This window comes from Plecotus auritus, assembly GCF_963455305.1.
Source record: "Plecotus auritus genome assembly, chromosome: 3".
Taxonomy (NCBI): Eukaryota; Metazoa; Chordata; class Mammalia; order Chiroptera; family Vespertilionidae; genus Plecotus; species Plecotus auritus.
In genome coordinates, this window is record NC_137772.1 from 28,385,543 (window position 1) to 28,412,438 (window position 26,896).

The 26,896-nt window shown below is 38.1% G+C and overlaps 2 protein-coding genes across 4 annotated transcripts; one reads left to right on the forward strand and one right to left on the reverse strand.

Moving 5' to 3' along the window:
- Positions 1-365: 365 nt before the first annotated feature.
- On the reverse strand, positions 366-3,232 carry LOC308243409 (STING ER exit protein-like). The gene is made up of 2 exons (XM_080658895.1): positions 2,637-3,232; positions 366-1,592 (listed from the first exon to the last, which is right to left on the reverse strand). Exon 2 carries the CDS (start codon positions 1,487-1,489, stop codon positions 821-823), a length of 669 nt encoding a protein of 222 aa, XP_080515021.1. The 5' UTR covers positions 1,490-1,592; positions 2,637-3,232; the 3' UTR covers positions 366-820.
- On the forward strand, positions 2,867-26,179 carry POLB (DNA polymerase beta). Of its 3 annotated transcripts, none has more exons than XM_080658894.1 (14): positions 2,867-3,078; positions 3,419-3,476; positions 5,433-5,499; positions 7,776-7,850; positions 10,699-10,757; positions 12,579-12,628; positions 14,650-14,701; positions 16,985-17,039; positions 17,135-17,207; positions 18,552-18,622; positions 19,533-19,619; positions 23,783-23,847; positions 24,787-24,926; positions 25,932-26,179. In XM_080658894.1, exons 1-14 carry the CDS (start codon positions 3,018-3,020, stop codon positions 26,024-26,026), a joined length of 1,008 nt encoding a protein of 335 aa, XP_080515020.1. In that variant the 5' UTR covers positions 2,867-3,017; the 3' UTR covers positions 26,027-26,179. The 3 variants fall into 3 exon arrangements, with proteins under 3 accessions (XP_080515020.1, XP_080515019.1, XP_080515018.1); XM_080658893.1 differs by having other exon boundaries at positions 2,871-3,078; positions 3,419-3,652; XM_080658892.1 differs by having other exon boundaries at positions 2,941-3,078; positions 3,419-3,609.
- Positions 26,180-26,896: the final 717 nt, after the last annotated feature.

Genomic DNA, 26,896 nt, shown 5'->3' on the forward strand with positions numbered 1-26,896 from the left:
AAAGGCCCAGAAGATCAAGGCCTGAGGTACTTTTCCATTTAGTTTGGAGAGTGGAGGAGCTGGGAACCAGCACTCACAAAAACCAACAAACTTGAGGAGTGGCTACTACAGAAGAATAAGGAAGAAGGAAAACGCAGAGCATGTGCTATTTTAGAAGCCAATTGAAAACTATTTCAAGAAGCAAGTGGTTAAGTGGGTCAAATGTTAATGGTTGGTCCAAGAGGATGAGGACAGAGAATTGATCATTTCCCCTGATATTCTGGCACTGATTTTCTTTAAAGTTGGCATAATACTCATATAAAAAAAAAAATGGTCCCACAATTCCCTAAAGCCCACAATTCCCTAAAGTTGTAATGCTCATTATTCAGAGGTGAATAAAAACTTTATTTAAAGAAGAATGATCATTCTTCAGAAAAAAGTAATAATATAGCCTGGAATAGAGATAGATAGGAAAAGTGAACAGAAAAAACTAATATGACTCATTCTCCCCCCCCCCAAAAAAAAATCTTTAAATATTTTATTAAAGAACAGCTACTTTAGAAACTAAAGCCACTCAAGCACTAGCCTACTCATGGAGTTTCTATACAACTAAAGTTGACATCAAATGGACAAAAAAATAGTACAGAAGACCCATGTATTTAAAAAATTCATTTCTAGAAAGTAGGTCAGATGGATTCAAAGACCTCAAGAATGTAGGAAGCAACATAAGGCCTTTTGCTGGGGCATAAAGGTAGGAACCAGTCCATACAGTCAAGAAAAAGTTCTTTCACCTCCTGGTCTAAATGCTTGCCTTTAGTCTGGGTTCAGAGAACGGTCCTAATCATTTGAACTGATTGTCAATCAAAGTCCCCTTCATTTTCGCTTTGGTGGCTTCTAGTTCAGCCAGCTCTTGCAGCCGCCTTTTGCTCATGCCTTTGCGCTCCAGCTGTTTTTCAATCACTTTGGCATTCTGTGCATACGAGTCAGCAACCTCCCTAGCCTCAATCTCCTCTTCCTCTTCATCAATAGTAGACACAGTGACAGAACTAAACTTGCCCATGTCTTTAGTTCGTTTGGTCATCATCACCTTCTTAGGAGGCTCTCGCTTCTGAGTATACATATTCATTTTCCCAAAACCCTGGCCAAACTTGACCACTGCCCCATCCACAATAAAGGTCACAGGAGCATTCTTTGGCTGGGACTGGTAGAAGAGTGGCAGTCCACACTTTGCACACTTCTTTCTGTACTGTCGTTCAATGCCTTCAGGCCTGCGAAGATACATAGTCTCCTGGTCTTCTGTGTTACAAAACTTGTGGGCGTGTTTGGCAGCATCAATCACCCGGGACTGATCCCGGGGCCTCATGGGCAATTTCTCCAACTGACAGTCCAGCACCAGAACCATCTGGCCACACAAACAGTAGTAGACATGGAGGGGCTTCTCGCCGTCCTCATATTCCTCCCGGTCTCGGGTGTAGGAGCAGACAACTGACCGGGACACAACTTTAGGCATAGTTCACAGGAGAGGTCCACAAACTCAATGCCAAAAAGAAGGGTTATGCAGAAAACAAGATGACTCACTTGTAATTGAAGGTGGGAATCAAAGTGGTAAGAAGCTTCAGGATAAAGTTAAAAGGCAAGGGATTAAGGGCAAATACAAATATTTACAAAAACCATACAAAACTGTGCAGAAGGGTTAGTAGTAATATTTTAAAAATCTAGCAAATGAACAATAGACAACTACCTACCCTATTAGAAAAATAAACAGGAAATTCACAAAAGAAGAAATACAAATGTCCAATAAGTATAACCTAAGATGTACACTGATATTGTAAAAAAAAACAACACACCTACACAACCTAATCAAGGAAATATATCTAAAGCATTTCATTATTTAAAAAATGGAATTTTTAAAGGACTGGATTAGAAGATTTGGAAACGTCACAAAATATTAATTGTAAAGATAAATGGTGAGATGTTTACTGATTTTTTTCTTTTCTCCTTTTATACTTTTTTCTGATTTTTCTACAGCAACCATTTATCATTTTGCAATAAGCTTTTAATTTTATTTACAAAGCAATTGCCTGGAATTTGGCGGTATGAACCCCAGGAGTTAACACTTGTAAAATATTGCTGATGTCACATTTTCATTTCTCAAGCAGAACTATAAATTTCTCAGATGCAGATTATCATGTTGTAATGGCAGTTTCATTGCTCATTAAGTTAAGCACTTCTCCCATTCTAGTGTTTTGTGTTTTTTTTTTTTTTTTCCACCTTAGCCCCTACTGCAAAAGGCAGGGGAATAAAAAATAAAATGTCTTTGGAATTGGTTGGCATATCTGTTAAAAAGTTTCATAAAGGAGGCTTTCCTATTATCGGCATATTTCATTCCGGGCTTCTGCTTCACCTAGTACAGGAGAACGCCATTGCAGTGTGGACTGCACTGTGTTCTCACAGAAAGTTTTGACAGTATTACCCTGGTGGTGTTGCCTCATCACATATAAAATGCGTCATGAATTCAATAACTATTATTGTGCACACATAAAATGTGCACAGAGCAGAATTCAGTATTCTGTCTCCCATCCAACCACCTTATATACCCCATCATCTTAAGTTTTGACTTCAGAGTGGATTAGGGAGAGAATTTCAGAGATACGTACTGAGAAAACAGATACGTCTTAGGTTAGGACTCCAGGTCTTCCTACAGAAACCTCATTGGGATGTAATTCTGGGGTGCCCGCTTTCCTCCGGCCAAAACCAAGTTTCAGGTCCCCGCCTCGCTACCGGTTCTCAGTCTCACACGCAGAAGTTGCGCTGTCCTTGTCCCGGCCCGGCCCCGCCCCGCAGCATGACGTCACTACGCGCGCCGTGCGCCGAGCGCCGCGCCTCCTGTCAGTGGCAGCCATTGTTCAGCCGGTCGCGCTGGCTGTACGGGGGCTGGGCTGGTCCTACCCACCTCTCCGCGTCCCTGTCCCCCTTCACGCTGGGCGAGGGGGCCAGTCCCTGGCTCAGTGCACTCAGGTTCTCAGGTGCAGGCCACCATGAGCAAACGGAAAGCGCCACAGGAGACTCTCAACGGGGGAATCACCGACATGCTCACAGGTTAGCCCGGCGCCGGGGGCCGCTGGCTTTCTTCGTTCCTCCCACCCCATTGCCTTCCCTGCTCTCTTTCCCGTCCCGACAGCCCAGGGGATGGGATCGGCCCCTCGCAGCGGGTAATCTTCGTGCGGACCTTCTTTCCGCGCCTGTGGCGGGTGGCTGATGTCAGTCAGCACTGCTGGGAACCCTGTCACCGCTGGGGCTGCTATTGGCTGGGCCCGTGGAGCAGCGGTGGGTCCCCGCCCTTGAAGATTAAAGGCTGTTACTTCCCCTTATGGGAAACTCGGTTCTCGTTTGTTTACTCCTGGTTCTTGTTCACCCGAGCCTGTTGTTGCCTTTTCAGAACTCGCAAACTTTGAGAAGAACGTGAACCAGGCGATCCACAAATACAATGCTTACAGGTGGGACGGTGCCGCGTTCTCTGGGAACTTGCCTTCCGGGATATGTGGCCATTAAAAGGGCTGAGGGGCCCGTGTATATTTGTGCCATCTGCAAGAGGAGAAAAAAAGCAAGGACTGAAGGCACTGACTGGTGGTACCTTACTGCAATATTTCTGGGAGAACTTGGGCAGAGCTCTGTAAGATCAATTCATTCCAATTCGGACTTAAACATGAATTGCTGAAGATACAGTTTGCTTTTCACGTAAATGAAAGACAGTGGATGAGGACTGTGCTGTGAAATAGATGTGGTTCAAGGAAACACATTTTCCCCTCTGGTTCGTCTGTGTCTTATCCTGTCACCTTTTTGGATCCCATCCTTGTTCATCTCACCAGGGGCCTTATCCTAGACATTATTCCACTTGCTTCTGATCCTTAGCCTATAAACATATTCTAATCCCCCAGCTCTTAAAAGCAAAAACAAAGCAATCTTCTTCACTCCCCTCTAACTAGGACCTTATCTCTCTCTTCCACTTGACAATTAACCTTCTTGAGTGATCTGTGTTCCTGGCCTGGCCTTCCGACTCCCTAGTCTTTTCTTATCTCATTGCAGTACGATTTCCGTTCTGCCGACCCTCTGAAAATGCCCTCACCTACATCTCATCGGATTCTCAGTGACATCCACTACTGGCTCATTCTATTCACGTCTTACCCTTGACTTCCGTGAGGCCGTAACCTTCTGTTCTTTCACCTCTTGTCCTCCGTGTTAAAATGGCAGTGCTTAGAGATCTGCCCTCAGAGACTCTCTCCTCTCACTTTCTTGGCAATCTTACCATTCTTGGTGGCTTTGTATACTGGTTATGTCAGTGACTCCAAATATATATCGCACTGGACTTTTCTTCAGATTTTTTACATCTATATCCCCTTTATCTTTACCTTTCCAAAAGTGAACTCAACTTCCCCCTTCCCTTCCCAGCCAGCGTAATTTAAAAAGGATTATACTCTCCCCTTTACCTCCTATGGCTTCCCATAGAAAGTAATTGTCCTATCACCCACACATTTGATGATGTAGTAGTCAAGAGATATTTTCAACCCTATAATTTGAGTCACAGCAGGCTTCAGAGAGGAAATGTTTAGTCTTGTCCTTTGATTCTAATTGATAGTTTTGCTGGGTAGAGTAGGTTCTTGCTTTTCATTACTTTGAATATTTCTTGCCACTCCCTTCTGGCCTGCAGAGTTTCTGTTGAGAAATCAGCTGACAGTCTTACAGGAGCTCCCTTGTTGGTCACTAACTGCTTTTCTCTTGCTGCTCTTATGATTCTCTCTTTAACTTCAACTTTTGGCATCTTAATTATGATGTGTCTTGTGGTGGGCATTTTTGGGTTTATCTTATTTAGGACTCTCTGTGCTTCCTGCACATATGTGTCTATTTTCTTCACCGGGTTAGGGAAGTTTTCTGTCATTTTTTTCAAATAGGTTTTCAACTTCTTGCTCTCTTCTTCCTCTGGCACCCCCATGACACAAATGTTGGTGTGCTTGAAGTTGCCCCAGAGGCTGCTTACACTATCCTCACCTTTTGGATTCTTTTTTCATTTTGCTGTTCTGATTGGGTATTTTTTGCTTCCTTATATTCCAAATCGCTGATTTGATTTTTGGCTTCATCTACTATACTTTTAATTCCCTGTAAATTATTCTTCATTTCAGTTAGTGTATCCTTTATTTCTGACTGGTTCTTTTTTATAGTTGTTCTGTAATTTAGTTGTAATTTTGAGGTCTCAATTGTCAGGATTTTCAAGCTATATCTCTAATAGAGAGGTATGTGGTTTCAGCTCACCTGTGTGTGTTTTTTTAATAAGTTTTACAGATATGGAAAACGAATTAGCTCGGTGAAAGTTTAAGCTGCATATTTGCTTGTATGTGTATTCCAGTTTAAGAAAAATTAAGACCTTACTGGATTTCTAATTTCTTTTTTTCTTACAGGAAAGCAGCATCTGTGATAGCAAAGTACCCACACAAAATAAAGAGTGGAGCAGAAGCTAAGAAACTGGTAAGTTTAGTAAGCAAGTTGATTGACGAATTCACACATATACGAATTTGGTGGGCTCCCATAAACTAAATTTGTCTCTTTGAAGCTGCCTTGGCCTACACAGGCAAATTTCACTGTGTGACTTATTGGAATAATATTTATTTTGCTTCAAGCATACTTTAAGCTCAAAGTGTTTTGATTGGGAGAGGGAAGAGTTTAAAAATTTTTAAACATGTGTAATTAAAATTTTTTTTCTCTTATTTTCTCCATTTATGCATGTACTCACTCATTTTCAATTTGAGCGTAGTCCTGAAGAAGAGTATGGAGACAGAGTGGTACCAGCATATCTGGTCCCCAGCTACCTTTTTCTGATCCCCACGTATAGGAACTTACATGAGTTAGTGTTCCCAAAGAGATATTACCTGTTAATAAGCACATGATTAAACCCCTTTGTATATTATGGCATTTAGCCCTGTCCTCTGTAATTTCCATAAAGCCCTGTATGCTAGCAGTGTCACAATTTCTAGAAGGTCGCATCCTTGATAATTTGTAATAGTAATGTTAATATCATCCCGGGAAAGTGTACCTATTGATAATCAGATTATTCTCTCTCATCTAAATCTCACTAAAAGATTCTAAGTTCTTAAAAATTAAGGACCATACCTTTTTCATTTTTTTCTTTTATTATTTTTTTTAAATCCTCACTCGAGGATATGGTTATTGATCTTAGAGGGAAGGGGGTGGGGGAGAGAAAGAGAACATCGATGTGAGAGAGAAACATTGATTGGTGGCCTCCTGTACACGCCCCAAGTGGGGATGGAACCTCCAACTTGGTTATGTGCCCTGACCCAGAATCGAACCTGCAACCTTTTGGTATATGGGATGATGCTCCAACCAACTGAGCCACACTGGCCATGGCTTATTCATTTTTTCTTAAAGATGTCAAACTGACATGGCTTTTGATTAGTCTAGATCCTGATAGTTATCACCTTCTTCTGTTGTTCTTTATCTATGTGTTTTCAAAGTCCTCTAGAATTTAGGTATTACTATTTGATTGTCCTTAATTTTCTCATGAGAGCCTTTAGAATGTAAACTATAACTGTTCTTATATTTTCATCTTTCAGAGTCTTAACATTACCATAAATCTTGTACTTTATGACTAAGTGACAGATTATCCACTTTAGTCATGTACCACATCTTCATCTTGAATTTATTACTCAATACAAATCATGCTCTGGTGTCTAGGTTTTAAATCCTTTGTGTTATAATAGTTCTCAACATCAATACATCCTCCCCAAATAGACTAGCCACGCAAGTTATCAACACATTAGACTTTAATTCTAAGTTTCTATATTGTTGAACTGACCCAGTGTTAAACCTCAGAAGCCACTTCTGCTCCCATTCTGTTCCCCTTTAATCACCACTGTATTTCCCTTTTTATGTTAATTGCAAATAGCCCAATCATTTATTAAAGGCAAACTTCTGTCAAACTTTGATGCACTTCATTCCAAATCTCAGTTATGGTATATCCCTAAAAAGAACACAGAAGTACCCAAAATTCCTTTTGCATAAGATTGGACTTAATATGAAAATGTCATTTTTATTCCATTTCACTATTATTATTTTTTCACTGTTATTTTTGAACAGACCTACTTTCTGATGCATATGAGTGCTTCTCCATAATTCTAGAAATCTGAGATTTTCAGAATAAGTATTTTGCCTTATACTCCATAATATTAGTTATAAAAAATAGCCTGGCTCTAAATTGCTTTGGGTCAGTATCTTCTGACATAGAAAATGAGAAACCTGAGCAGTTTCCCCCCTTTTTTAAAAAAAAAAAAAAAATGTTTTTATTCATTTTAGAGAGGAGGGGAGAAGGAAAGAAGATAGAAACACCCACGAGAGAGAGAGAGAGAGAGAAAGACATTGATCGGCTGCCTCCTGCACTCCCCCCCATTGGGGATCAAGTCTGCAACCCGGGCATGTACCCTGACCAGGAATTGAACCATGTTCTCCTGGTTCATAGGTCAATACTCAACCACCGAGCCACACCAGCCAGGCACAGAACTTAATTTTTAAAAAAGCAAGTCATTTAGAATTGTTTTGCTAGGGTTTCTCTTTTGTCAATCATTTAAGTATTTTATATTTTTTACTGAGGCCCAATTTCTTTGTTCTTTGTTTCAAAACTGGTCATAGGATAATCATTTATTTTTAATTTCTAATTTTGTACTTTATTTTTTAGAGATTTGGAAAATATTACATTTACATGACTTCTGTGGTTTTAATTTTTTATGTAGCCCGGCGTTGGAACAAAAATTGCTGAGAAGATAGATGAGTTTTTAGCAACTGGAAAATTGCGTAAACTGGAAAAGGTAAAATTTTAATGTATTTATTTGTTTTTTGTTTTTTTAATAAATCTTTATTTTTCAGATTATTACAGGTGTTCCTCTTTTTTCCCCCCTAGCTCCCCTCTACCTGATTCCCCACCCCACCCCATGCCCTTACCCCCCGCCAACTGTCTTCATCCATAGGTGTAAGATTTTTGTCCAATCTCTTCCCGCACCCCTCACACCCCCTTCCCCCTGAGAATTGTCAGTCCACTCCCTTTCTATGTCCCTGATTCTATTATATTCCCCAGTCCATTCTGTTCTTCAGATTTTTTATTCACTTGATTTTTAGATTCACTTGTTGGTAGGTATGTATTTGATGTCATTTTGTTGTTCATAATTTTTATCTTTACCTTTTTCTTCTTCCTCTTCTTAAAGAATACCCTTCAGCATTTCATGTAATCCTGGTTTGGTGGTGATGAACTCCTTTAGCTTTTTCTTGTCTGTGAAGCTCTTTATCTGACCTTCAACTCTGAATGATAGCTTTGCTGGGTAGAGTAATCTTGGTTGTAGGTTCTTGCTGTTCATCACTTTGAATATTTCTTGCCACTCCCTTCTGGCCTGCATAGTTTCTGCCGAGAAATCAGCTGACAGTCGTATGGGTACTCCCTTGTAGGTAACTAACCGTTTTTCTCTTGCTGCTTTCAAGATTCTCTCTTTGTCTTTTGCCCTTGGCATTTTAATTATGATGTGTCTTGGTGTGGTCCTCTTTGGATTCCTCTTGTATGGGTTCCTGTGTGCTTCCTGAACTTGTAAGTCTATTTCTTTCACCAGGTGGGGGAAGTTTTCTGTCATTATTTCTTCTAATAGGTTTTCAATATTTTGCTCTCTGTCTTCTGGCACCCCAAAAATTCGGATGTTGGTACGCTTAAAGTTGTCCCAGAGGCTCCTTACACTATCTTCATATTTTTGGATTCTTTTTTCTTTTTGTTTTTCTGGTTGGGTGTTTTTTGTTTCCTCATATTTCAGATCTTTGGTTTGATTCTTGGGGTACGTTGATCTACAGTTGAGTTTCTGTATATTCTTTATTTTAGACAGTGTATGCTTAATTTCTGACTGGTCCTTTTCCATTTTTTTGGCATTTTCATTAAGATCCTTAAAGGTCTCACTAAGTTCTTCTGAGGTTTTTAGAAGATTCTTGAATAACCTTATAAATGTGGTTCTGAACTCTATGTTGTCCAGTAGTTTGCTTTCCTCCATTTCTTTCATTCGTGACATGTTTCTTTGTCTCCACATTTTGGCTGCTTCCCTGTGTTGATGGAGTGCCTTTGTGTGGTAGGTGACCTATGGGGCCAGTAGCTCAGCCCCCTTTGTGGGTTGAGTGCAAAGTCTTGGTGTAGTTAAGCCTTGATTGCTGTTGGAACACTGGGAGGAATTGACCTCCAGGCCAATTGGCTGTGAGGACCCGCTGTGTCTATAATGGAAGAACTGCTGCGCTGGAGACACGCTTTTCTCCTCTTTGCTTGGGGTTTGGAGGTTTTGGAGCTGTCTTACCGGGGCTGCAAGTTTGCTATGTTAAGCTGCGATAGGCCATTCATATGCTAAAGTCGCTGCTTGGAGCTTGGGTGGGTTTGTAGGTTGTGCGGGGCGGGGTCTCAGGGCATCACTAGGCTAGGGCGTGGCAAACAGTGATGGCTGCCAGTTAGCCGGCTCTGCATCCCACGCCCCAGCACAGTAAACAATTATTCCTGTGCGCAGCTCTGCAAGCAAGCCACCCTCACTTTCCGACCCGCTGGCAGACAGTCCAGCTTCTCCCCATAGGAGTTTGGGTCCCCCATGTCTCCCCAGAAACTGGATTTCAGAGTAATCGGGGGCTTGTCTCCCTTCGGGTTGAAAAAAGCAACGCCTGCCGCCAGCCTGGATCGTGCGCCTCCGTACCTCAGCTTTTCAGCACTTGTGCACGTCTCAATGCTCTTTTCTCTTTCCTTCTAGTTGTAGAACTTCCACTCAGCCAGCTTTCCCGTGGTTCTGGGTGATAGACGTTTTGTCTTTTAGTTGTAGTTTTGAAATTGTTGTGTGAGGCAGCAGTTTAGGTGTTTACCTATGCCGCCATCTTGGATCCTCTGTATTTATTTGCTTATTTGATTATTGTGTCTATATTTATGGCAGCTATCATGGAGCACCATTGCAGGTGATTGATGTCACTGACTCTAGACTCAGAAGGAAAAGAGAAGAGGGGAGTTTATGGCTTTGAGTGTCCTATTTTTGAAAAATTTGAATATTCTATAGAATGTTCACTTATTTTATGTGGCAATTAAGAGACTATTAACATATATAATAGAATTATCTTCATATTTCCAGAACCATTTAGGAGGGAGATTATAAACTTTGACTAAAAGGTCTTACCTTTTAGAACTTCAATGCTTAAACTCTTCCAAGTATTGTTATGATTTTATTTATATCACTTTAATTATATCACTTCTGGTTTTTCATGAATTTCTTTTAAGAGTATTGGATAAGTTAGAGATGAGACATCTTTAGCTGCTCTGTTATCTATATATATAAAAAGCCAGGGACCAGAAAGCCAGAACCACTGGAAGGACTGGTCACTATGATGCCCACTGTGGCCAGTGAACTGGCCCCATCAGGGATGGGGCTGGCAGCCAAACTCCTACGGCCCCTCCCCCAAGCTGGCCCTGATTGGCCCAATCAGGGTGGGCCATCCTCCCGACAGGCACTGGGCCTCTAGTCACTTATAACCACCTAGGTTATATATGAATACCCCTTTAAGGGTTATCCAGACACATGTAAGTATTGGTATGTTTCCAATAAGATCATTTGAGCCCTTGAAGCATTTCTAAATCATTGTCATGCTTTTTTTTCCCCCTTACAGATTCGGCAGGATGATACAAGTTCATCTATCAATTTCCTGACTCGAGTTACTGGCATTGGGTAAGAACTATCTTTTTTTTTTTTTAATCCTCACCCAAGGATATGTTTTTATTGATTTTAGAGAGAGAGGAAGGATTTCAAACCAGCACCCATTTGGTCTACGATATTACACTCCAACCAACTGAGCCAGGGCAAGAACTATTTTTTTTTTTTTTAAATATATTTTATTGATTTTTTTACAGAGAGGAAGGGAGAGAGAGAGTTAGAAACATCGACGAGAGAGAAACATCGATCAGCTGCCTCCTGCACACTCCCCACTGGGGATGTGCCCGCAACCAAGGTACATGCCCTTGACCGGAATCGAACCTGGGACCCTTGAGTCCGCAGGCCGACGCTCTATCCACTGAGCCAAACTGGTTAGGGCCAAGAACTATTTTTTAAACAGACACAATGTGGGGTTGGTTTAATTTTTTATGTCAGCCAAACTAAAGTGCATGCTGTTTCTCTTCAAAACCTGCCTCTTTCCACGTCTGTGCCTTTGCCCTTACAATTTGCTCTTCCATATGTTACATGTCTGAGGCTGGTTCTCTAGTTGTTGCCTTTACTGTGAAAGCTTCATCCAAGGCTAGTATTACCTCCTTTATGAAGCCAGTTTGATTCCCCAGCCAGAAATGATTTCTTCTTCCTCTAAACTCCACTAACACTTGCTCTTCAAACATCTTATTGTGTTCTCCAGATTAAACCTCATTTGCCTCTTTGAGCATGATATCTTAAACATTTAAGCTTTTTTTCCCATAGCACCTAGCATAGTACCTTATGAATTTGAAACAAGCTCTCAAACATTTTTTTAATGACAGAATCTTTATCTTAAAATTTGAACTAGCATGAAAGAAGGCTTCTTTGACACTAGACAAAGTAAAGATGAACATTGAAATATTAAGGCTGTAATGCTTTACTTAACTCTCATCTTCGTGGAATGAGAATTTTTTTTAGATATAATGATGATTTTTTATATGGCAACATTTTTATGAACGTTACTCTAAAATAGATTAAATTCTTAAACTTAGTCTACTGAAAATGAGCTTGACTCCTTGGGGACCCAAGGCAATTATGCAATGTTAGTTAAAAGTTGTTTTATAGGGTATCTATTATATTGTTCTTTTTTTCCAGACAAGAAAACTGCATACAGAAAGTAAGATAAGTGTGGCAGAATCAGAATTAGAACTGTTTCCTGACTCCCTTTTCAGTTCTGTTTTTTCTGTGCTACATTGCCTTCCTGCCATGAATATCAGTTTCTGTGAATAGGCTCTTTGTCATTCCATTCTCAGTTTAAATATCTCAGAGGCCTTCCCTCACCACCCAATCTAAAGTAGTACCTAACCACTCTGCTATGTTTCTCTATTTTAATTCATCTGCCAGGTATTTTTTTTTAATTTGTTTATATATGTATTTATTCACTTTCTCTACCCACTGGAATGTAAGTAGGTAAGACCAGCACCCTTATTTGTGTTATTCCTGTTGTATTTTTAGCACCTAGCAGTGTTATCTGGTACATATTAGGCCCTCAGCAAATCTCATAAATGAATGAACAGTTTTAAGTACCTGTATGTCTTTTATGGGTAAAAGACATGGGCATAAGGCCACCTAACTGTTGAGACATCTTTTTCATGTCTAAGTTTATGGTTGTATTCCTAGATTGAGGCTTCAAGAATTCCTCTCTTTGGATGAAATTGAACATGACCCAAATTACCATGCACCATTTTAGCAAGTCTTGTTCACTTCAATAGTAACTCTTTTATGTTTGACAAGAGAAGACATAATTATTTGTTTCAAGAATCCTGAGTTTCACTTGATATGAAATAATGTGTTTCTTTCTTGTAGTCCATCTGCTGCAAGGAAGTTTGTAGATGAAGGAATTAAAACATTAGAAGGTGAGTATGTAATTCCAGATTAAATGTGGTCCTGACCGACTGTTAATGCTCTAACAAACCAGAACTTGAAAAAATCCCTTCTCGCCCTAGCTGGTTTGGCTCATTGGACAGAGCGTTGGCCTGTGGACTCAGGAGTCCTGCATTCAATTCCAGTCAAGGGCATATGCCTGGGTTGCGGGCACGATCCCCAGTGGGGGGTGTGCAAGAGGCAGCCGATCAATGATTCTCTCTCATCATTGATGTTTCTATCTCTCTCCCTCTCCCTTCCTCTCTGAAATCAATAAAAACATATTAAAAAACAAAACAAAAAAACCCTTCTCAATTAGATACAAATGATATGGATTTTTTTTAAACTTTACATTAGAGAATAGATATACAGAGTAGTTTAGATTCCCATCTTAACTCAGAAGAAAATCAAGAAGAGCAAGAAGTAGCTTTTGGTTTTAAGGCAGTGATTTCATTTGCAGATTTTAATTGATGTAAATAAACTTTGTTCGATAATAAAATTTTAAACAACAAAGTCCTACACATTCAGCTTAAAAGCCAAGTTTTGTATATTGAGAAAGATTCTATAAGAGACTTGTATTGCTTATTGAATTTTTGCTTTCAAAGAAGTGATAAAAATAGTAATTATAAAACACTTTTTTAAAATCTAATATAGCAATCATTTAAATATAATTTATTTCTTCATACATTTCAAGTGCATATACATGTATAGATTCATTACAGTATATCTGGCATTTAGGGTTTAATATTCATGGGTTCAACTACTTGTAAGCAATGAGTTCATTAGAATGAATGATTGGTGCTTCAGTTTCTCAGCTACAAAATGGTATAATTTCTGTCTCAAGTGATTTAATGAAATAATATATGTAAAGCACTTAGCACAATACTTGGTACCTACTAAAGTAATTAAAAATAGTAACCGACTCTTAAGAAGTATGGTTAATTAGTAATATTACTAAGAATTTGTGTGAGTCACATGGCTAGTTAATGACCTCTGTTACATCTGCATTACGGAGAGTTGTGCTTTTCTGCTTGTGGCATATATGGTTTATCTGAGTGAAATACTGAAAATGGGGTCAAGAATTTGTTTTTCAAAGGTATTCACTTGTACCCCTTGGGAGTGTGAAGGATCTACTCTAATTCCCCTCATTCTCTTAACTTTTGTAGGGTTTTTACATTCTCATTTCACAGATCTGTAATATAATAACTGTTGATATATCATATACATAAAACAAACTCAATATTTCTGTTTCATTTCAGTCATATACTTCATTGTTTTCTGTGTAAATACAACTATGAGAAATATTAAGTGCTCCATGTATTATAAAGTTACTTATTTTTCTCCATTTTATATTTCCAGAGAGAATTTATGTGAATATATGGGTGATTATAGGAATTGCTTGTGAAGCATACTTATCTTTAAAAGCTTACTCTTGTATTCATGCCCAATAAAGGAACATCTAAGTGGAACTAAGTCACTTTTAGATTTAAGATATGTTAGGATATGACAGTTTTTAAAATAAAAAAATAAAAATACATCTCTTTTTAACAAGATTTTTAGCACAGTTCCTACACAAACTGGTACTCATTAAATGTTAACTAAATGAAGGAGTGAATAAACAAATGAGCAATACAAATGAACTTAGTTACTCATAATACATTCAGAAGTTGTGGTTACTACTGCTGCTGTTAACCATAAATTAAGCAATATAGTTCTTATAAGGCTGCTTTGTGCTATAGTCAGTGAAATTTGGTATGATCTTGGTATGTTTTATCTACTGTTCCATGTAACTAATTGAACTTTTGATTCAGTAAATAAAAATGATCATGGGTTTTATTATGTTAATTTGAAGAGTCACTTTTATCTAATTCTTTTTAAGTAAATTTTTTTTACTGTCTTTTCAAAGTAATTTTAATGTATTTTCCATGTAGTTTTTTTGTAAATAGGATCACTAAATTTACCATTTTCCCCCAAAAATGTTTAAATCAGCACCTCAACTTTATCTTTTATACAGATCTCAGAAAAAATGAAGATAAATTGAACCATCATCAGCGAATTGGGCTGAAGTAAGGTGGCAAATTTTCTTAGACACTGGAAACGTAAAAGTAAAATTTTTTATAGCCATTCTTTCATACATCATAATAATTCTTCAAACTTAGCTAAACAACCATTTCTCTATTCAGAAATGCTAAGGTTTGTTGCAGACGCTTGTAGAGAATATGCCTGTATTCACATGTTTTGAAACTGCTTTCTAGTTCGCCTGTTTTGAGTTTTCCCTTCATTTTCTTAACTTTTGTAGGGAATTTCCTCTGAAAATGCATAGAATTGAGTGCATCAGTGAGTCAGTGGGTGTTTATTTCATGCTTTCATTATACAAAGCACTACACTAGATCTGGGGTAAGGATATAAACAGGCTTAGTGTAGCTCTTATGAAGTTTAGAGTCTACCTCAGAAGATAGGACATGAACTTGAAACACTAAATTTAAAAATAAGAAGAAAAATACCAAACACTTAAATAACAGTAATGGAATAACTAGTAGGCATGTTGTATATCAGCATTAGCTATTATTTATGTTGTGTACCAGATATAATCAGGAACCCCCTTTCTAATTATTTAAAACTAGAGGCACGGTGCATGAAAATTCATGCCTGGATGGGGGGTCCCTCAGCCCTGCCTGCCCCCTCTCACAGCCCGGGAGCCCTCAGGGGTGGGAGGCGACCCGGCCATCAGGGGAAGGCGATGCCCCCATCACACCTCTGCTGCTGCCACTGCCGGCAGCGCAAGCCTCAGCCAGCCCTGGTTACCTGAGCCTTGGGTGGCCCTGGGCAGTTGGGCAGCTGCCATCCGAGGCTTGCCTGTGCCTTGGGCCGGCCCTGGGCAGCTGCGGGGCTGAGGAGACTGGGTGACTCCAGAGGCAGGCACGCGGAGTGGGCGAGCCCGGCCTTGCCGCACACCTGCCACCCCAGTGGGGCTGAGGGGACTGGGCGCTGCCATCTTGTGGCTGTGGGTGCCTCCATCTTTGAGGGCAGGGCAGTCAATTAGTATATTCCCTTTTTATTAGATAGGGATACATAGTGCATAAGCTATGTACGTGCATAAGCGTGTTTCTTTCCTCTAGTCTTACAGTCTTGTTGGCAATTCAGTCCTAATAACTTGCACTTTTCTGTTGATGCCTTATCATACTATTACGCTGCCCTCCCAAAAATTTGAGCAAGTTAAGAGACCAGGGTGGTATAGTTCTCACTTTCCTTGCATTTACATAGTAAATAGAGATCTTCTAAAGAATTTAGTTGTTGTGAGAATTGGTTTTGAGCCGGTGCTTTATTCTTAGATGCTATTTCATACTTAGATAATATTTTTATAACAATCTTGTAAAAGTATAATTCGTATACCATACAATTCAACCATTTAAAATACAAATTCATTGGTTTTATTTTTTAATTTTTTAAATTTATCTTTATTGTTGAAATTATTACAGCTGTCTCCTTTCCCCCCTTTGACTCCCTTCTCCCCTCTTCCTCTTCTCCCCACTTCTCCCTCTACAGGCCTTTACCGAGTTACTGTCCATGGATTATGCATATATGTATATAAGTTCTTTGGTTAATCTCTTCCTACCCCCCCCCCCATCTCCTTTGAGATTTGTCAGTCTGTTGCATGCTTCCATGTCTCTGGATCTATTTTGTTCATCCGTTTACTTTTACAGGGGTTTTAGTATATTCACAGAGTTGTATAACAGTCACTAACCGAATTTTAGAGCATTTTTGTTGCTTGTACCCATTATCAGTCACTCCCATTTCTCTCCAATCCTCCACCTCTACCCCCCAGCTCCTGGCAACTACTAATCTACTTATTGTCTGTATAGATTTGCCTATTCTGAACATTTCATATAAATGAAATAATACAATATGTGGTCTTTTGGCCTCTTTCAATTAGAATAATGTCTGGGTTTGTTTATGTTGCAAGATCCTACTAAGATATTTTAAAATACAATAATTTTACATGATTTAAGGACAATAAATTATAACCCCTTGACTTGTCAATAGGGAACAGTCTAATTTGGAAATGTACTAACTTAAATTTATTTACTCTTGGTATGTGAATGTGAAGTTTATTTATAAATAAGTTTAGATGGAGTATCTGGAATAGCAGAAAGGATGGCGCTTAAGGATTTTGATCAAGTTTGAGGAATAAACCTTCTCCACCCTCAGTTTTACTGTTGTCTTAATGAATTTTAATCTTGATTTTTTAATGATCTGATGGCATAAGGACACTTGATATAGTAGGAAATTTAATTTCTAAGAAGATTTAAATGTCACACAAATCTTATCTATTTATTCTGTCTTTATAGATATTTTGAGGACTTTGAGAAAAGAATTCCTCGTGAAGAGATGTTACAAATGCAAGTAAGAGTGTGCTGAATTGTATTCTTTGATTAGAATTGACAGTGTCACTCTGAAAAGCCATTTTTAGAATACTGACTTAATTTTTCTCCTATTAGGATATTGTACTAAACGAAGTTAAAAAAGTGGATTCTGAATACATTGCTACAGTCTGTGGCAGTTTCAGAAGAGGTAATACACTTCTTAATCTCAGGTTATTCATGCCTTGATGTTAAAATTGCTTAGTGTATATAAAAAAAACAAAACATGGATTAAAAAGATGTAATTTGTGCCCTAGCCAGTTTGGCTCAGTGGATGATAGAGTGTTAGCCCACAGACTGAAGCTTCTCAGGTTCAATTCTGGTCAAGGGCACGTGCAGGCTGATTCCTGTCCCTTTTCGGGTGCATGTGGGAGACAATCAATAGATGTCTCTCTCACATCTATGTTTGTCTGTCTCTGCTCCTCCCTTTTTACTCTCTAAAAATCAATGGAAAAATATCCTCGAGTAAGGATTAACAACAACAACAACAAAGATGTAATTTGTGTTACTTAACAGATTTACTTAGATCCAGTAGTATTAGCTAAGTTTATTTATTTGTAGATGGAAATATATATGAAAAATTAGAGAAATCCATACTAGATTTATTATAGGATGATATTTTAGTGACTAATTTTAATAAAAATTTATAATAATTTTGGGTGTGTTAAAATCCTAATAGTGGTTGTCTGGCTAGATGCTAGTGAATCTGTGGGTAGTTTTTGTTTGTTTGTTTTACTTTTTGTATTTTCTAAGTTTTCTGTAATGGATCTAAGAATAATGTCTCAGAAGCACCAGGTCAAAACCAGCTCTCACAACAACCAGGTTCTGCTGATGTCCATTTACTATGTGAATACGAGCAAAGCTAGAACTATACAATTGTGGTCTCAAAAATTTGGAAGGGTAACATAAGTTTAAAAATATAAACTTTAACAATTAGAATAGAAAAATTTTATTTAAAACTTTTAGAAAGATATCTGACTGAATCTCTGGCCACTCTGGAGTTTTGCTTGGAAGTAGGTGATAGGCTATAAGCAATTCTCTGGGTAGCTGCTGTAAGACTCTAGAGTTGGGGATAGAAAAGGACTCTATAATTACTGATAAGTAGAAAGAACATTGGATTGGGGCCCAAATACCTGGGTTCTCAGGCCAAATCTGTCACTACATGATTTTAAGTGAGTTTGTCTCTCCACATCCTGTTTTCCATATTTGCAGAATGAGAAGATTAGAGTTAACAAGTTATTCAAGTCTGTGCATCAAAAACACCTAGGAAGTTTTAAAAAATATACACATTGCTGAACCCTGCTGCAAGCCTACTAAATAAGAATCTCCTTGGGTAGGGCCTTGGAATCAATATTTTCAAAACATAGACTTTGATACACAGCAAGCCACATGCTATGAGAAGTAAGGCCCTTCTATGTGTGTCATCCCCATGGTTCTGTTTGTCTCATAGGTAAATTTACGTGAAGAATTCCATACGTTTTCTCTGTTATCATAGGTGCAGAGTCCAGTGGTGACATGGATGTTCTTCTGACCCATCCAAGTTTTACCTCTGAGTCAAACAAACAGGTACTTCAATTTATAATCAATGCGATCAATCTTACGTAGCAATGAGCATCATTTTCTAAATGATAGTTGTCCATTTTCAGAATAAGTTTGTTTTTTTTTAAATATATATTTTATTGATTTCAGAGAGGGAGAAGGGGAGGGAGAGAGAGAAACATCAGTGATGGGAGAGAATCATTGATTGGCTGCCTCCTGCATGCCCCTTACTGGGGATCGAGCCCGAAACCCGGGCATGTGCCCTGACTAGGAATGGACTCGTGACCTCTTGGTTCATAGGTCAACGCTCAACCAATGAGCCATGCTGACCAGGCCTAAGTTTTGTTTTAATCTTTCTGAAAAGTCAAACTGTTTGGTACTGATTGAATATGTGAAAGGCAAAAAGTAAGTTGTTGAAAGGGGTACATACTTTTCTACAAGGTATTAGATGGACAATCTAACATTTGAAAGAGATGAAATTTAGTAAAATATTTTCAGAATTATTTATTGTCTATCATAGATATTTTAAAAATACTTCATATAATCAGATTTTCATTAAAGGAATTTTTTTTTTATTAAAAAGTATTGTATTTAGAAACTTTACCTCTATTAGAAATCCCAAGAAGGCAAAACGTTTTTTATTTTGGAATATATGCCTTTTAAAGATGAAACAGCTAACTTTTTTGTTTTAATGAAACAGATAAACACACAAATGATGTTTGTTTGGGCACATCATGATATTGGTGAAAGATGATGGTATCTAAAAGTAAATTTCATTTAATAAGATGAATTTCCTGTTAAAAGAAAAAAGTGCTTACTCAGAACATAGGAAAATAGGCATTTCTCCACAGATCATCAGAAAACTTGTGTTAAAAATGTTTTCTTGCCATAACAGAGTAATTGTTCTTTTTCTTATTCCCTAATTATGATTCTACAGCCAAAACTGTTACATCGTGTTGTGGAGCAGTTACAAAAGGTCTGTTTTATTACAGATACTCTGTCAAAAGGTGAAACAAAATTCATGGTAAGTACTCATTTGAGTGAACACATCAGAAAAAAACTTTAAAGACTGTTCAGTAATGGTTGTGAGGGTATGACCTCACTGTAGCTTAATGTTACAGTCAGTAAATATCCATGAGGCCTTAAACAAGAAGAATTAGCAGAATGCTAATCTCAGACTAGTTTAGTAAAGAATTTTGTTTTAAATTCCCCACTTCTTGTAAATATCTGTGCCATTGGAATAGATCATTAGGTATACTCTGCTATTTTCAAAATATCCATAATGACCTTGACATATAAGTTTTTCCCTAAAATAATAAATGTTTTTATATTCTCTTACTCAGAATTCTTTAAAATAAGTGAGATTAAAATTGCCTAAAGAGTGTTAATTTACTATAATACCAAAGAAAGAAAAGGAATTAAGATATGTGCTAGAACACACAGGGGAAGAAACACATGTGGAATGATAAGTAGGGAAGTTCATAGAGGGGGACACTTGCAGAGATTTTCAAAGTGAAACCCATCATGATGAACTGTCAAAATCCTGTAGTCCTAGGGATTAAATTTTAAAGATTCAAGAAAAATGGCAAATGGATCAATAACAGATTAATAAATGGCCCTGTGTAAAAATTAACAGGAAGGCAAATAGAAATCTAGGATTAAGGTATTAAAAGCTTACCTCTATTCTACTGGTCACTTATGTATACATCATTTGGATTCCCTTTTCTCGGTGCCCCCCTTTTTCCAAGTTCCATAACTGAAAGGAAAAAGACTGCTTTTGGAGAATAGACATGAGAGAATTAGCAAGTCTCATGCATAAATTTGACGATGGTTTTAACCAATAGTAGAAGAAGATGGTTGAGATAGATAATTGAAATACCATGTCATTCAGAAAGTAGAATGGTAGTTGCCAGGGTCTGGGCGGAGAGGGGTCTGGGGAATTATTGTTTAATGGGTACATAATTTAATTTGGGGCAGATGAAAATGGTTAAAATGGTAATTTTATGGTATGTATATTTAATGTGTAAAAACATTGTTATTAAATTCAGCCTGGTGATTTTTATTGGCTATGAAAGTGTATTGCTTAAGTTAATCACACTTTATCAGTGTTTTCTTTTTTAAAAAATATATTTTTTAATTGATTTTTTACAGAGAAGAAGGGAGAGGGGGAGAGAGTTAGAAACATTGATGAGAGAGAAACATCAATCAGCTGCCTCTGCACACCCTCTACCGGGGATGTGCCCACAACCAAGGTACATGCCCTTGACCAGAATCGAACCTGGGACCCTTGAGTCCACAGGCCGACGCTCTATCCACTGAGCCAAACCAGTTAGGGCTATCAATGTTTCAGAAAAACTTTGGGAAAGGTAAGAATAAAAATTCTAGTCAGTCTTTGGGAATTAAATATGTTTTCCTGAATCTGTCAGATTTTGAGCTCTTACTCTGTTTCTAAAAGTATATACACAAATGAGGTCTTATTTAAAATAGGGTTTATATATGCTCCATGAACATCTTTTTAAAATTTAGATTGATTTTAATTTACTCAAATATGCATAAATCTTACAATTAAAGTACATTCAATCAGATAAAATCCCCAAAACAATATGAGCTAGACAGGTTGGATTTTTTTTTCATAATAGGAGTGTCCTTGTATGCCTGGGCATGTTCTGGTTCCCCTTCTGGCCTCACTCTCCTCCAGTAGTCTCTCTGTGAGCGGCGCTGGGATCCCTATTTGGAAATGCACCACCTGCTTTCAGACTTAGCAATGTGGAAGGTGTTCATGCAATACAATAGCAGAAGCATTTTTTTTTTTTTTTTTAACAATCTGAACAGTATTCTGCTGGTGCTCAGAGAGATCCAGAGGAAAAACCAACAAAGGTGGTAGTAATCCAGCTAGCAAGAATACAAGGAAAAATTATAAGCTGGTGGGCTGGGTGTAACCTAAAAAGGAAAGGTGGGTAGCCAAGTATATGTGAGCATAAAGATTTACTGACAGTGTGGAAATGGGTTTCCTAATAGCTGCTCAGTAAAAAAAAAAAAAAAAAGACTTTTGCCTAGGAAGTGCATGGGCAGCCAAATTCCAGGGACTGCTACAGAGGAGGCTGGGTCAGACCTTACTGTTCATGATATGAAAGAACAAAATGGGGAGAATGAGTGTTAATAAGGTAAGAAGGTATATTCAGTCAGTTCAGCAAGTATGTATTAAGTATCTACTACATTCCAGGTTCTAGGAGTTTGGGATATATTAGTGAATTTAACTGGAACTTATATTTGGGGAGTGTGGGAAGGGACTTAATAATGGTGAACTTAATAAGTAAATAAATTGTATAGTGTGTTAGGTTAAGATAATAATTACTATTTTTTAAAAAGAAAGGGGAGAGCAGGACATGGGGAGGTGGGCGTGCAGGAGACAGTATTATACAGGGTAGTCAGAGGCAGAGAAGATGAGACTTGGGGAATTACTTGAGGTAAGGGATTTAGCCATGCAGATACCTGGGGGGAAGAGAGAGCAGTGACCCTAAGTGCATGAACATTAGCAGAGATAGCCAAAGAAGTTATGATCTCTAGGTTTCTGAAAGGAAATTGGCTGCAAAATGAATTATATATATAAAATGAAATAAACCCTTCTTATTCCATATCCACTTGATTTTAAAACCTCTTATTCCTACAACTATTGATTTAGTAGTTTTAAAGATATGACCATGTGTTTTTCAAGTTATCTTCAAAGCATTAATTCCTTTTATAGTAATCAAACCTTAGGAAAGCCAGGATTATTCCAAATCTTTTTGTAAAATCATGGTCTTTAGATAATTGAGCTATTCTTCCTGTGAATATACTATTTGAAAGAAAAATAAAACAATTTACTCTGCATTTCGATACCTGTTTGATTTATATATGAGAAGTACCATTCAAATTTTAACATTTTGTGCAAGTTTGCCCTTGGATGATTTTCTGTGAAATATCTACAGTAAGGATTCAAGAGATAATAGAATGTACCTTGACTACCCTAAGGTAGTGAGAAGGACTTTATTTCAGACACTTGCATGAAGCTACCTAATTGAAATGTCAAACAAAACTAATCCATTCTATCTAATAAATAATGTACAATAATACAGAGAAATTCTTTGACACTAGCACTTCATAAAAAGTGCAGGAAATAAAATTAGCCTTGAAGAAAGGAATAAAGCCATTAGATAAAGTCCTAGTTCTGATGTGATGAACAGTAAGATCATTGCCTGTGGCATTGAAACGTCCATATCCGAAAGGTAATACCTCATGGTAATTCCAGATAGAAGTAGTTTCTGATTCATTTGAAGGTTGAGTTGGCACTTAATGCCAAAGAAGGTAGGTTTCATATTTTGAACATAAATAGGTTTCATTAATCTTTCAGCCATAGCAACCCATTTTGGCTTTTATATTTTAACTTTTCTATGTTGCTGAGTGAAAAAGTATGGCTTTTAGTGATGGTATGTGTACCAACTCAACTACTTTTTAGAATCAGAAGCTTGACACTTGTATATTTTTCTTAGAATGTGGCATTTGAAAGTTTTACTTTGAAATTTATTTATGTCTGTAGTTCTTTTTACATATTTATGGGTTGCTGAGTAGTCCAGAATTTTTGCCTATTTTTCTGAAAAAGGAAAAGATAACAAAACAGACCTTGAAAATATCTGTTTGAAAACTAGAAGTATAATGAAAACTCAATTGTAGAGAAGGAAGAAAATAATCCCCTGGTTTTCTTATCTTAGATTCTTCTTCTCTTGGTCTTCTCATTTCTGGGAGGTTTCCACAGTTTCAAACTCTCCTACTTTTTCTCTAATAACTTTTTTATTTGTTTTCTTTTTCCTGAATAATCATTTCTTCCAAGTTGCTTTTTTTCTGTTTGTTTTGGTCTGTCTTTCATGTTTGATGCTTTCCTCAATTAGCTTGTTGTTTAGAATTCACAAAGGCCAAATCCTCATCACTCTCATCCTCGCCTGCTGTTTCATGTGGTTCTTTAATTATCAGGAAGTGTAATAAGAAGGTAGTGATAATGTACAGTGCATAGAAAAACTAAGTTAAAAGTGCTCCAAATTAGAAAACTGCCTCCATATAAATAAAACTTACCTCATATTTAACAGCATTTAATTAAAATTAAGCTTTCAGTTTAAAAATATCATTAAACATTCTTTTAAATATCCATTTTAGGGTGTTTGCCAGCTTCCCAGTAAAAATGATGGAAAGGAATATCCACACAGGAGAATTGATATCAGGTATTTGTTGCTGACCTATTAACTTCCCTTTTTTCTGTTCCCCCCCTCCCTCTATTTATCTTGGAATTCTCATAAATATCTAGAATTCCTTTTCATTCTGAGGTACCTTATGTTTCTGCTGTAGAAAATGTTTAGCCTGAAAATATCCTATCTAATACAAGAGTAATATGCAAATTGACCATCACTCCAAGACACAAGATAGCCGCCACAAGATGGCTGGCAGGGGAGGGCAGTTGTGGGCAGTTGGGGGTGACCAGGCCTGCAGGGGAAGACAGTTAGGGGTGACCAGACTGGCAGGGGAGGGCAGTTAGGGGCAATCGGGCCGGCCGGGGAGCAGTTAGGCATCGATCAAGCTGGCAGTGGAGTGGTTAGGGGGTGATCAGGCTGGCAGGCAGAAGCAGTTAGGGGCAATCAGGCAGAGGCAGGTGAGTGGTTGGGAGTCAGCAGTCCTGGATTGTGAGAGGGATGTCAGACTATCCAACAGGCAGTTGGACATCCCTCAAGGGGTCCCAGATTAGAGAGGGTGCAGGCTGGGCTGAGGGACACCCCTTTCCCTCACCCCCCCGTGCGTGAATTTCGTGCACTGGGCCTCTGGTAGAAATAATAACTGTCTACAGAATCTAATTTATTTTCTCTAGCTATCCATCTCATCAGGATGATTCCCACAGCTCAAAAGTCATTTCCTGCCTGGGGAAAGTTATTGTAATAAGTGACACTGCTTTTCATTTCTCCACACCTCTTGCAGAGCAATTTACTGAAACCTAAAGTTCAGGGTTGGGGTAGTTTGAATGGTTTACCTAATGATAGTCTCTTTTTCAGGTTATGTGGCCACATAGACTAATATTTTAGGTGCTTTGTATCTTACTGATTTTAAGAGTCTTATTTTTGCTACATTTGAAATGTGTAGTAGAAGATTTCTCCATTGCTTTTTTTTTAAAGGTTGATACCCAAGGATCAATATTACTGTGGTGTTCTCTATTTCACTGGGAGTGATATTTTCAATAAGAATATGCGAACTCATGCCTTAGAAAAGGGTTTCACAATCAATGAATACACAATCCGTCCCCTAGGAGTCACTGGTGAGTATTTGTGTTTCTTAGAGAAAACCCCAGTCATCTGAAGAGAAAGTTATTTTCAAGGTATTTTGGTTTAGCAACTTTGATTTCTCTAAAAAGCCTTTAAATAACTATGCCAGTTAATTATTTTCTTTGTATTGTTAGTTCCTCGGGCAACAAATGGGGCTTTAATCCATATATGTTACCAGGCTCTCACTTGAAGGCCTGTGATGACAGGAATTAACTCTAGCTCTATCATAGTGGATTAAATTCTTTCTACCTGTGATGGTCAGTAAAAATAAACTTTATTTGTCTAAGTGTTTTGTTTTTTAAAATGTATCTCCAAGACTTCGGAAGAATCCAGGTATCATTGCTTTCAGTGCCAAGCCAAATCTGGTAGCTTTGGCCCATGCTTTAAAGTTAAAGAGTAAGAATAGCTTAATCTCAGCTTTATTGACCTTGTTAACATTTCACAATGCACTATGTAGTTTACTGTTCTATACTAGGAAAATGGAGATTTTGTTATTTTGTCCTAAAAAGTGTAAAATCGGGCTTTCTTCCTTGGTAGACTAGGGCAGTACTTCTCACATGGCAGTGTGTATACAAACCACATGAAGACCCCATTGAATGCAGAGTCTAATTCAGTGGGCTTTGGAGTGGGGCCCAAGTGTCTGCATTAGTAGTAAGCTTCCAGGTGAGGCCAGTTGCTAGTCTAGGAACCCCATTTTGAGTTGCAAAGGAACTAACTAGAGTATTTTATATAATCCATGGAGACTCCCATGGAGATCCAGCAGAGAAGGAAATCATGAATTGGACAACTTCAGAGGCTGTGGTTGGCACACTCAGGTTCCTGTTGTAGCGCTGGTGCATATGTGATAAACCTCAACCACACGCTCATGTGGCAGGACGGGGGCGGGCAAGATCTTTTTTTAGTGGCTTGGCTACCATTTTATTTGTTTCCTACAAGTATGTCCTATACAACTGTCAGTCTGAACCCACTAAAACTTTTGATTCTTTTGTCTCTTGTAGGAGTTGCTGGAGAACCCCTGCCAGTGGATAGTGAGAAAGACATCTTTGACTACATCCAGTGGAAATACCGAGAGCCCAAGGATCGAAGTGAATGAGACCTGTCCTTCCCCCAGCACAGCCCAACAGGAGTCTTAATTTATTTCTTAACCTTTGCTATGTAAGGGTCTTTGGTGTTTTTAAATGATTGTTTCTTCTTCATGTTTTAGCTTGTACTGTAGTCAATAAAACCTCATGCACTATTATCAGATGATCTTGTTCTGATTTTATTAGAAAATATACTTAAATTTAAATTTTTAAATCACACTTTACTAAGGGTTTACTAGAGAGAATTAAGAGATGAGATGATAGCAAGTCTTCAATGCAAATTTTTATTTTCTCATTTTCTGCCCTTATGCTATAAACCAACATTACTCCTACTTTCTTTCCTCCTAATTACTGATTACAAATTAGTCAATTAAGATACACCAAAGGCTATCCTCTTGAGGATGGTTCAGTAGTTTTCCAAAACTAGTGCCTTCATAAATTTAATTTTTTTCTTTGGCCCGTATTTGATTTTGTAATATATACTTAAAACTTAAATAGAAGAACAGGTGTGTGGTCTACCTCTTAAATAAATCTGTAGCAACTGGCTGTAATCCATCAGAAAGAGCTTCCCTAAGCAAAACCACTTCCAATTGTACCCATATGTTCAAAAACATTGATGTGAGAGAGACCCATCGATAGATTGCCTCCCAATGTAACCGAACCTGCAACTGAGCTACGTGCCCTTGACCAGAATCAATCCTGGGAGCCTTCAGTCTGTGGGCCAATGCTCTATCCACTGAGCCAAACCGGCTAGGGCAAAATTAAATTTTTTTGTTAGAGAATCACATCACTTTTCTGTAGAAATAGACAAAAGCCAAAGCTAGCTTCCATTCATCACAGTTCTCTAGCCCAGTCTATTTCACTTACTACAAGATTTGATT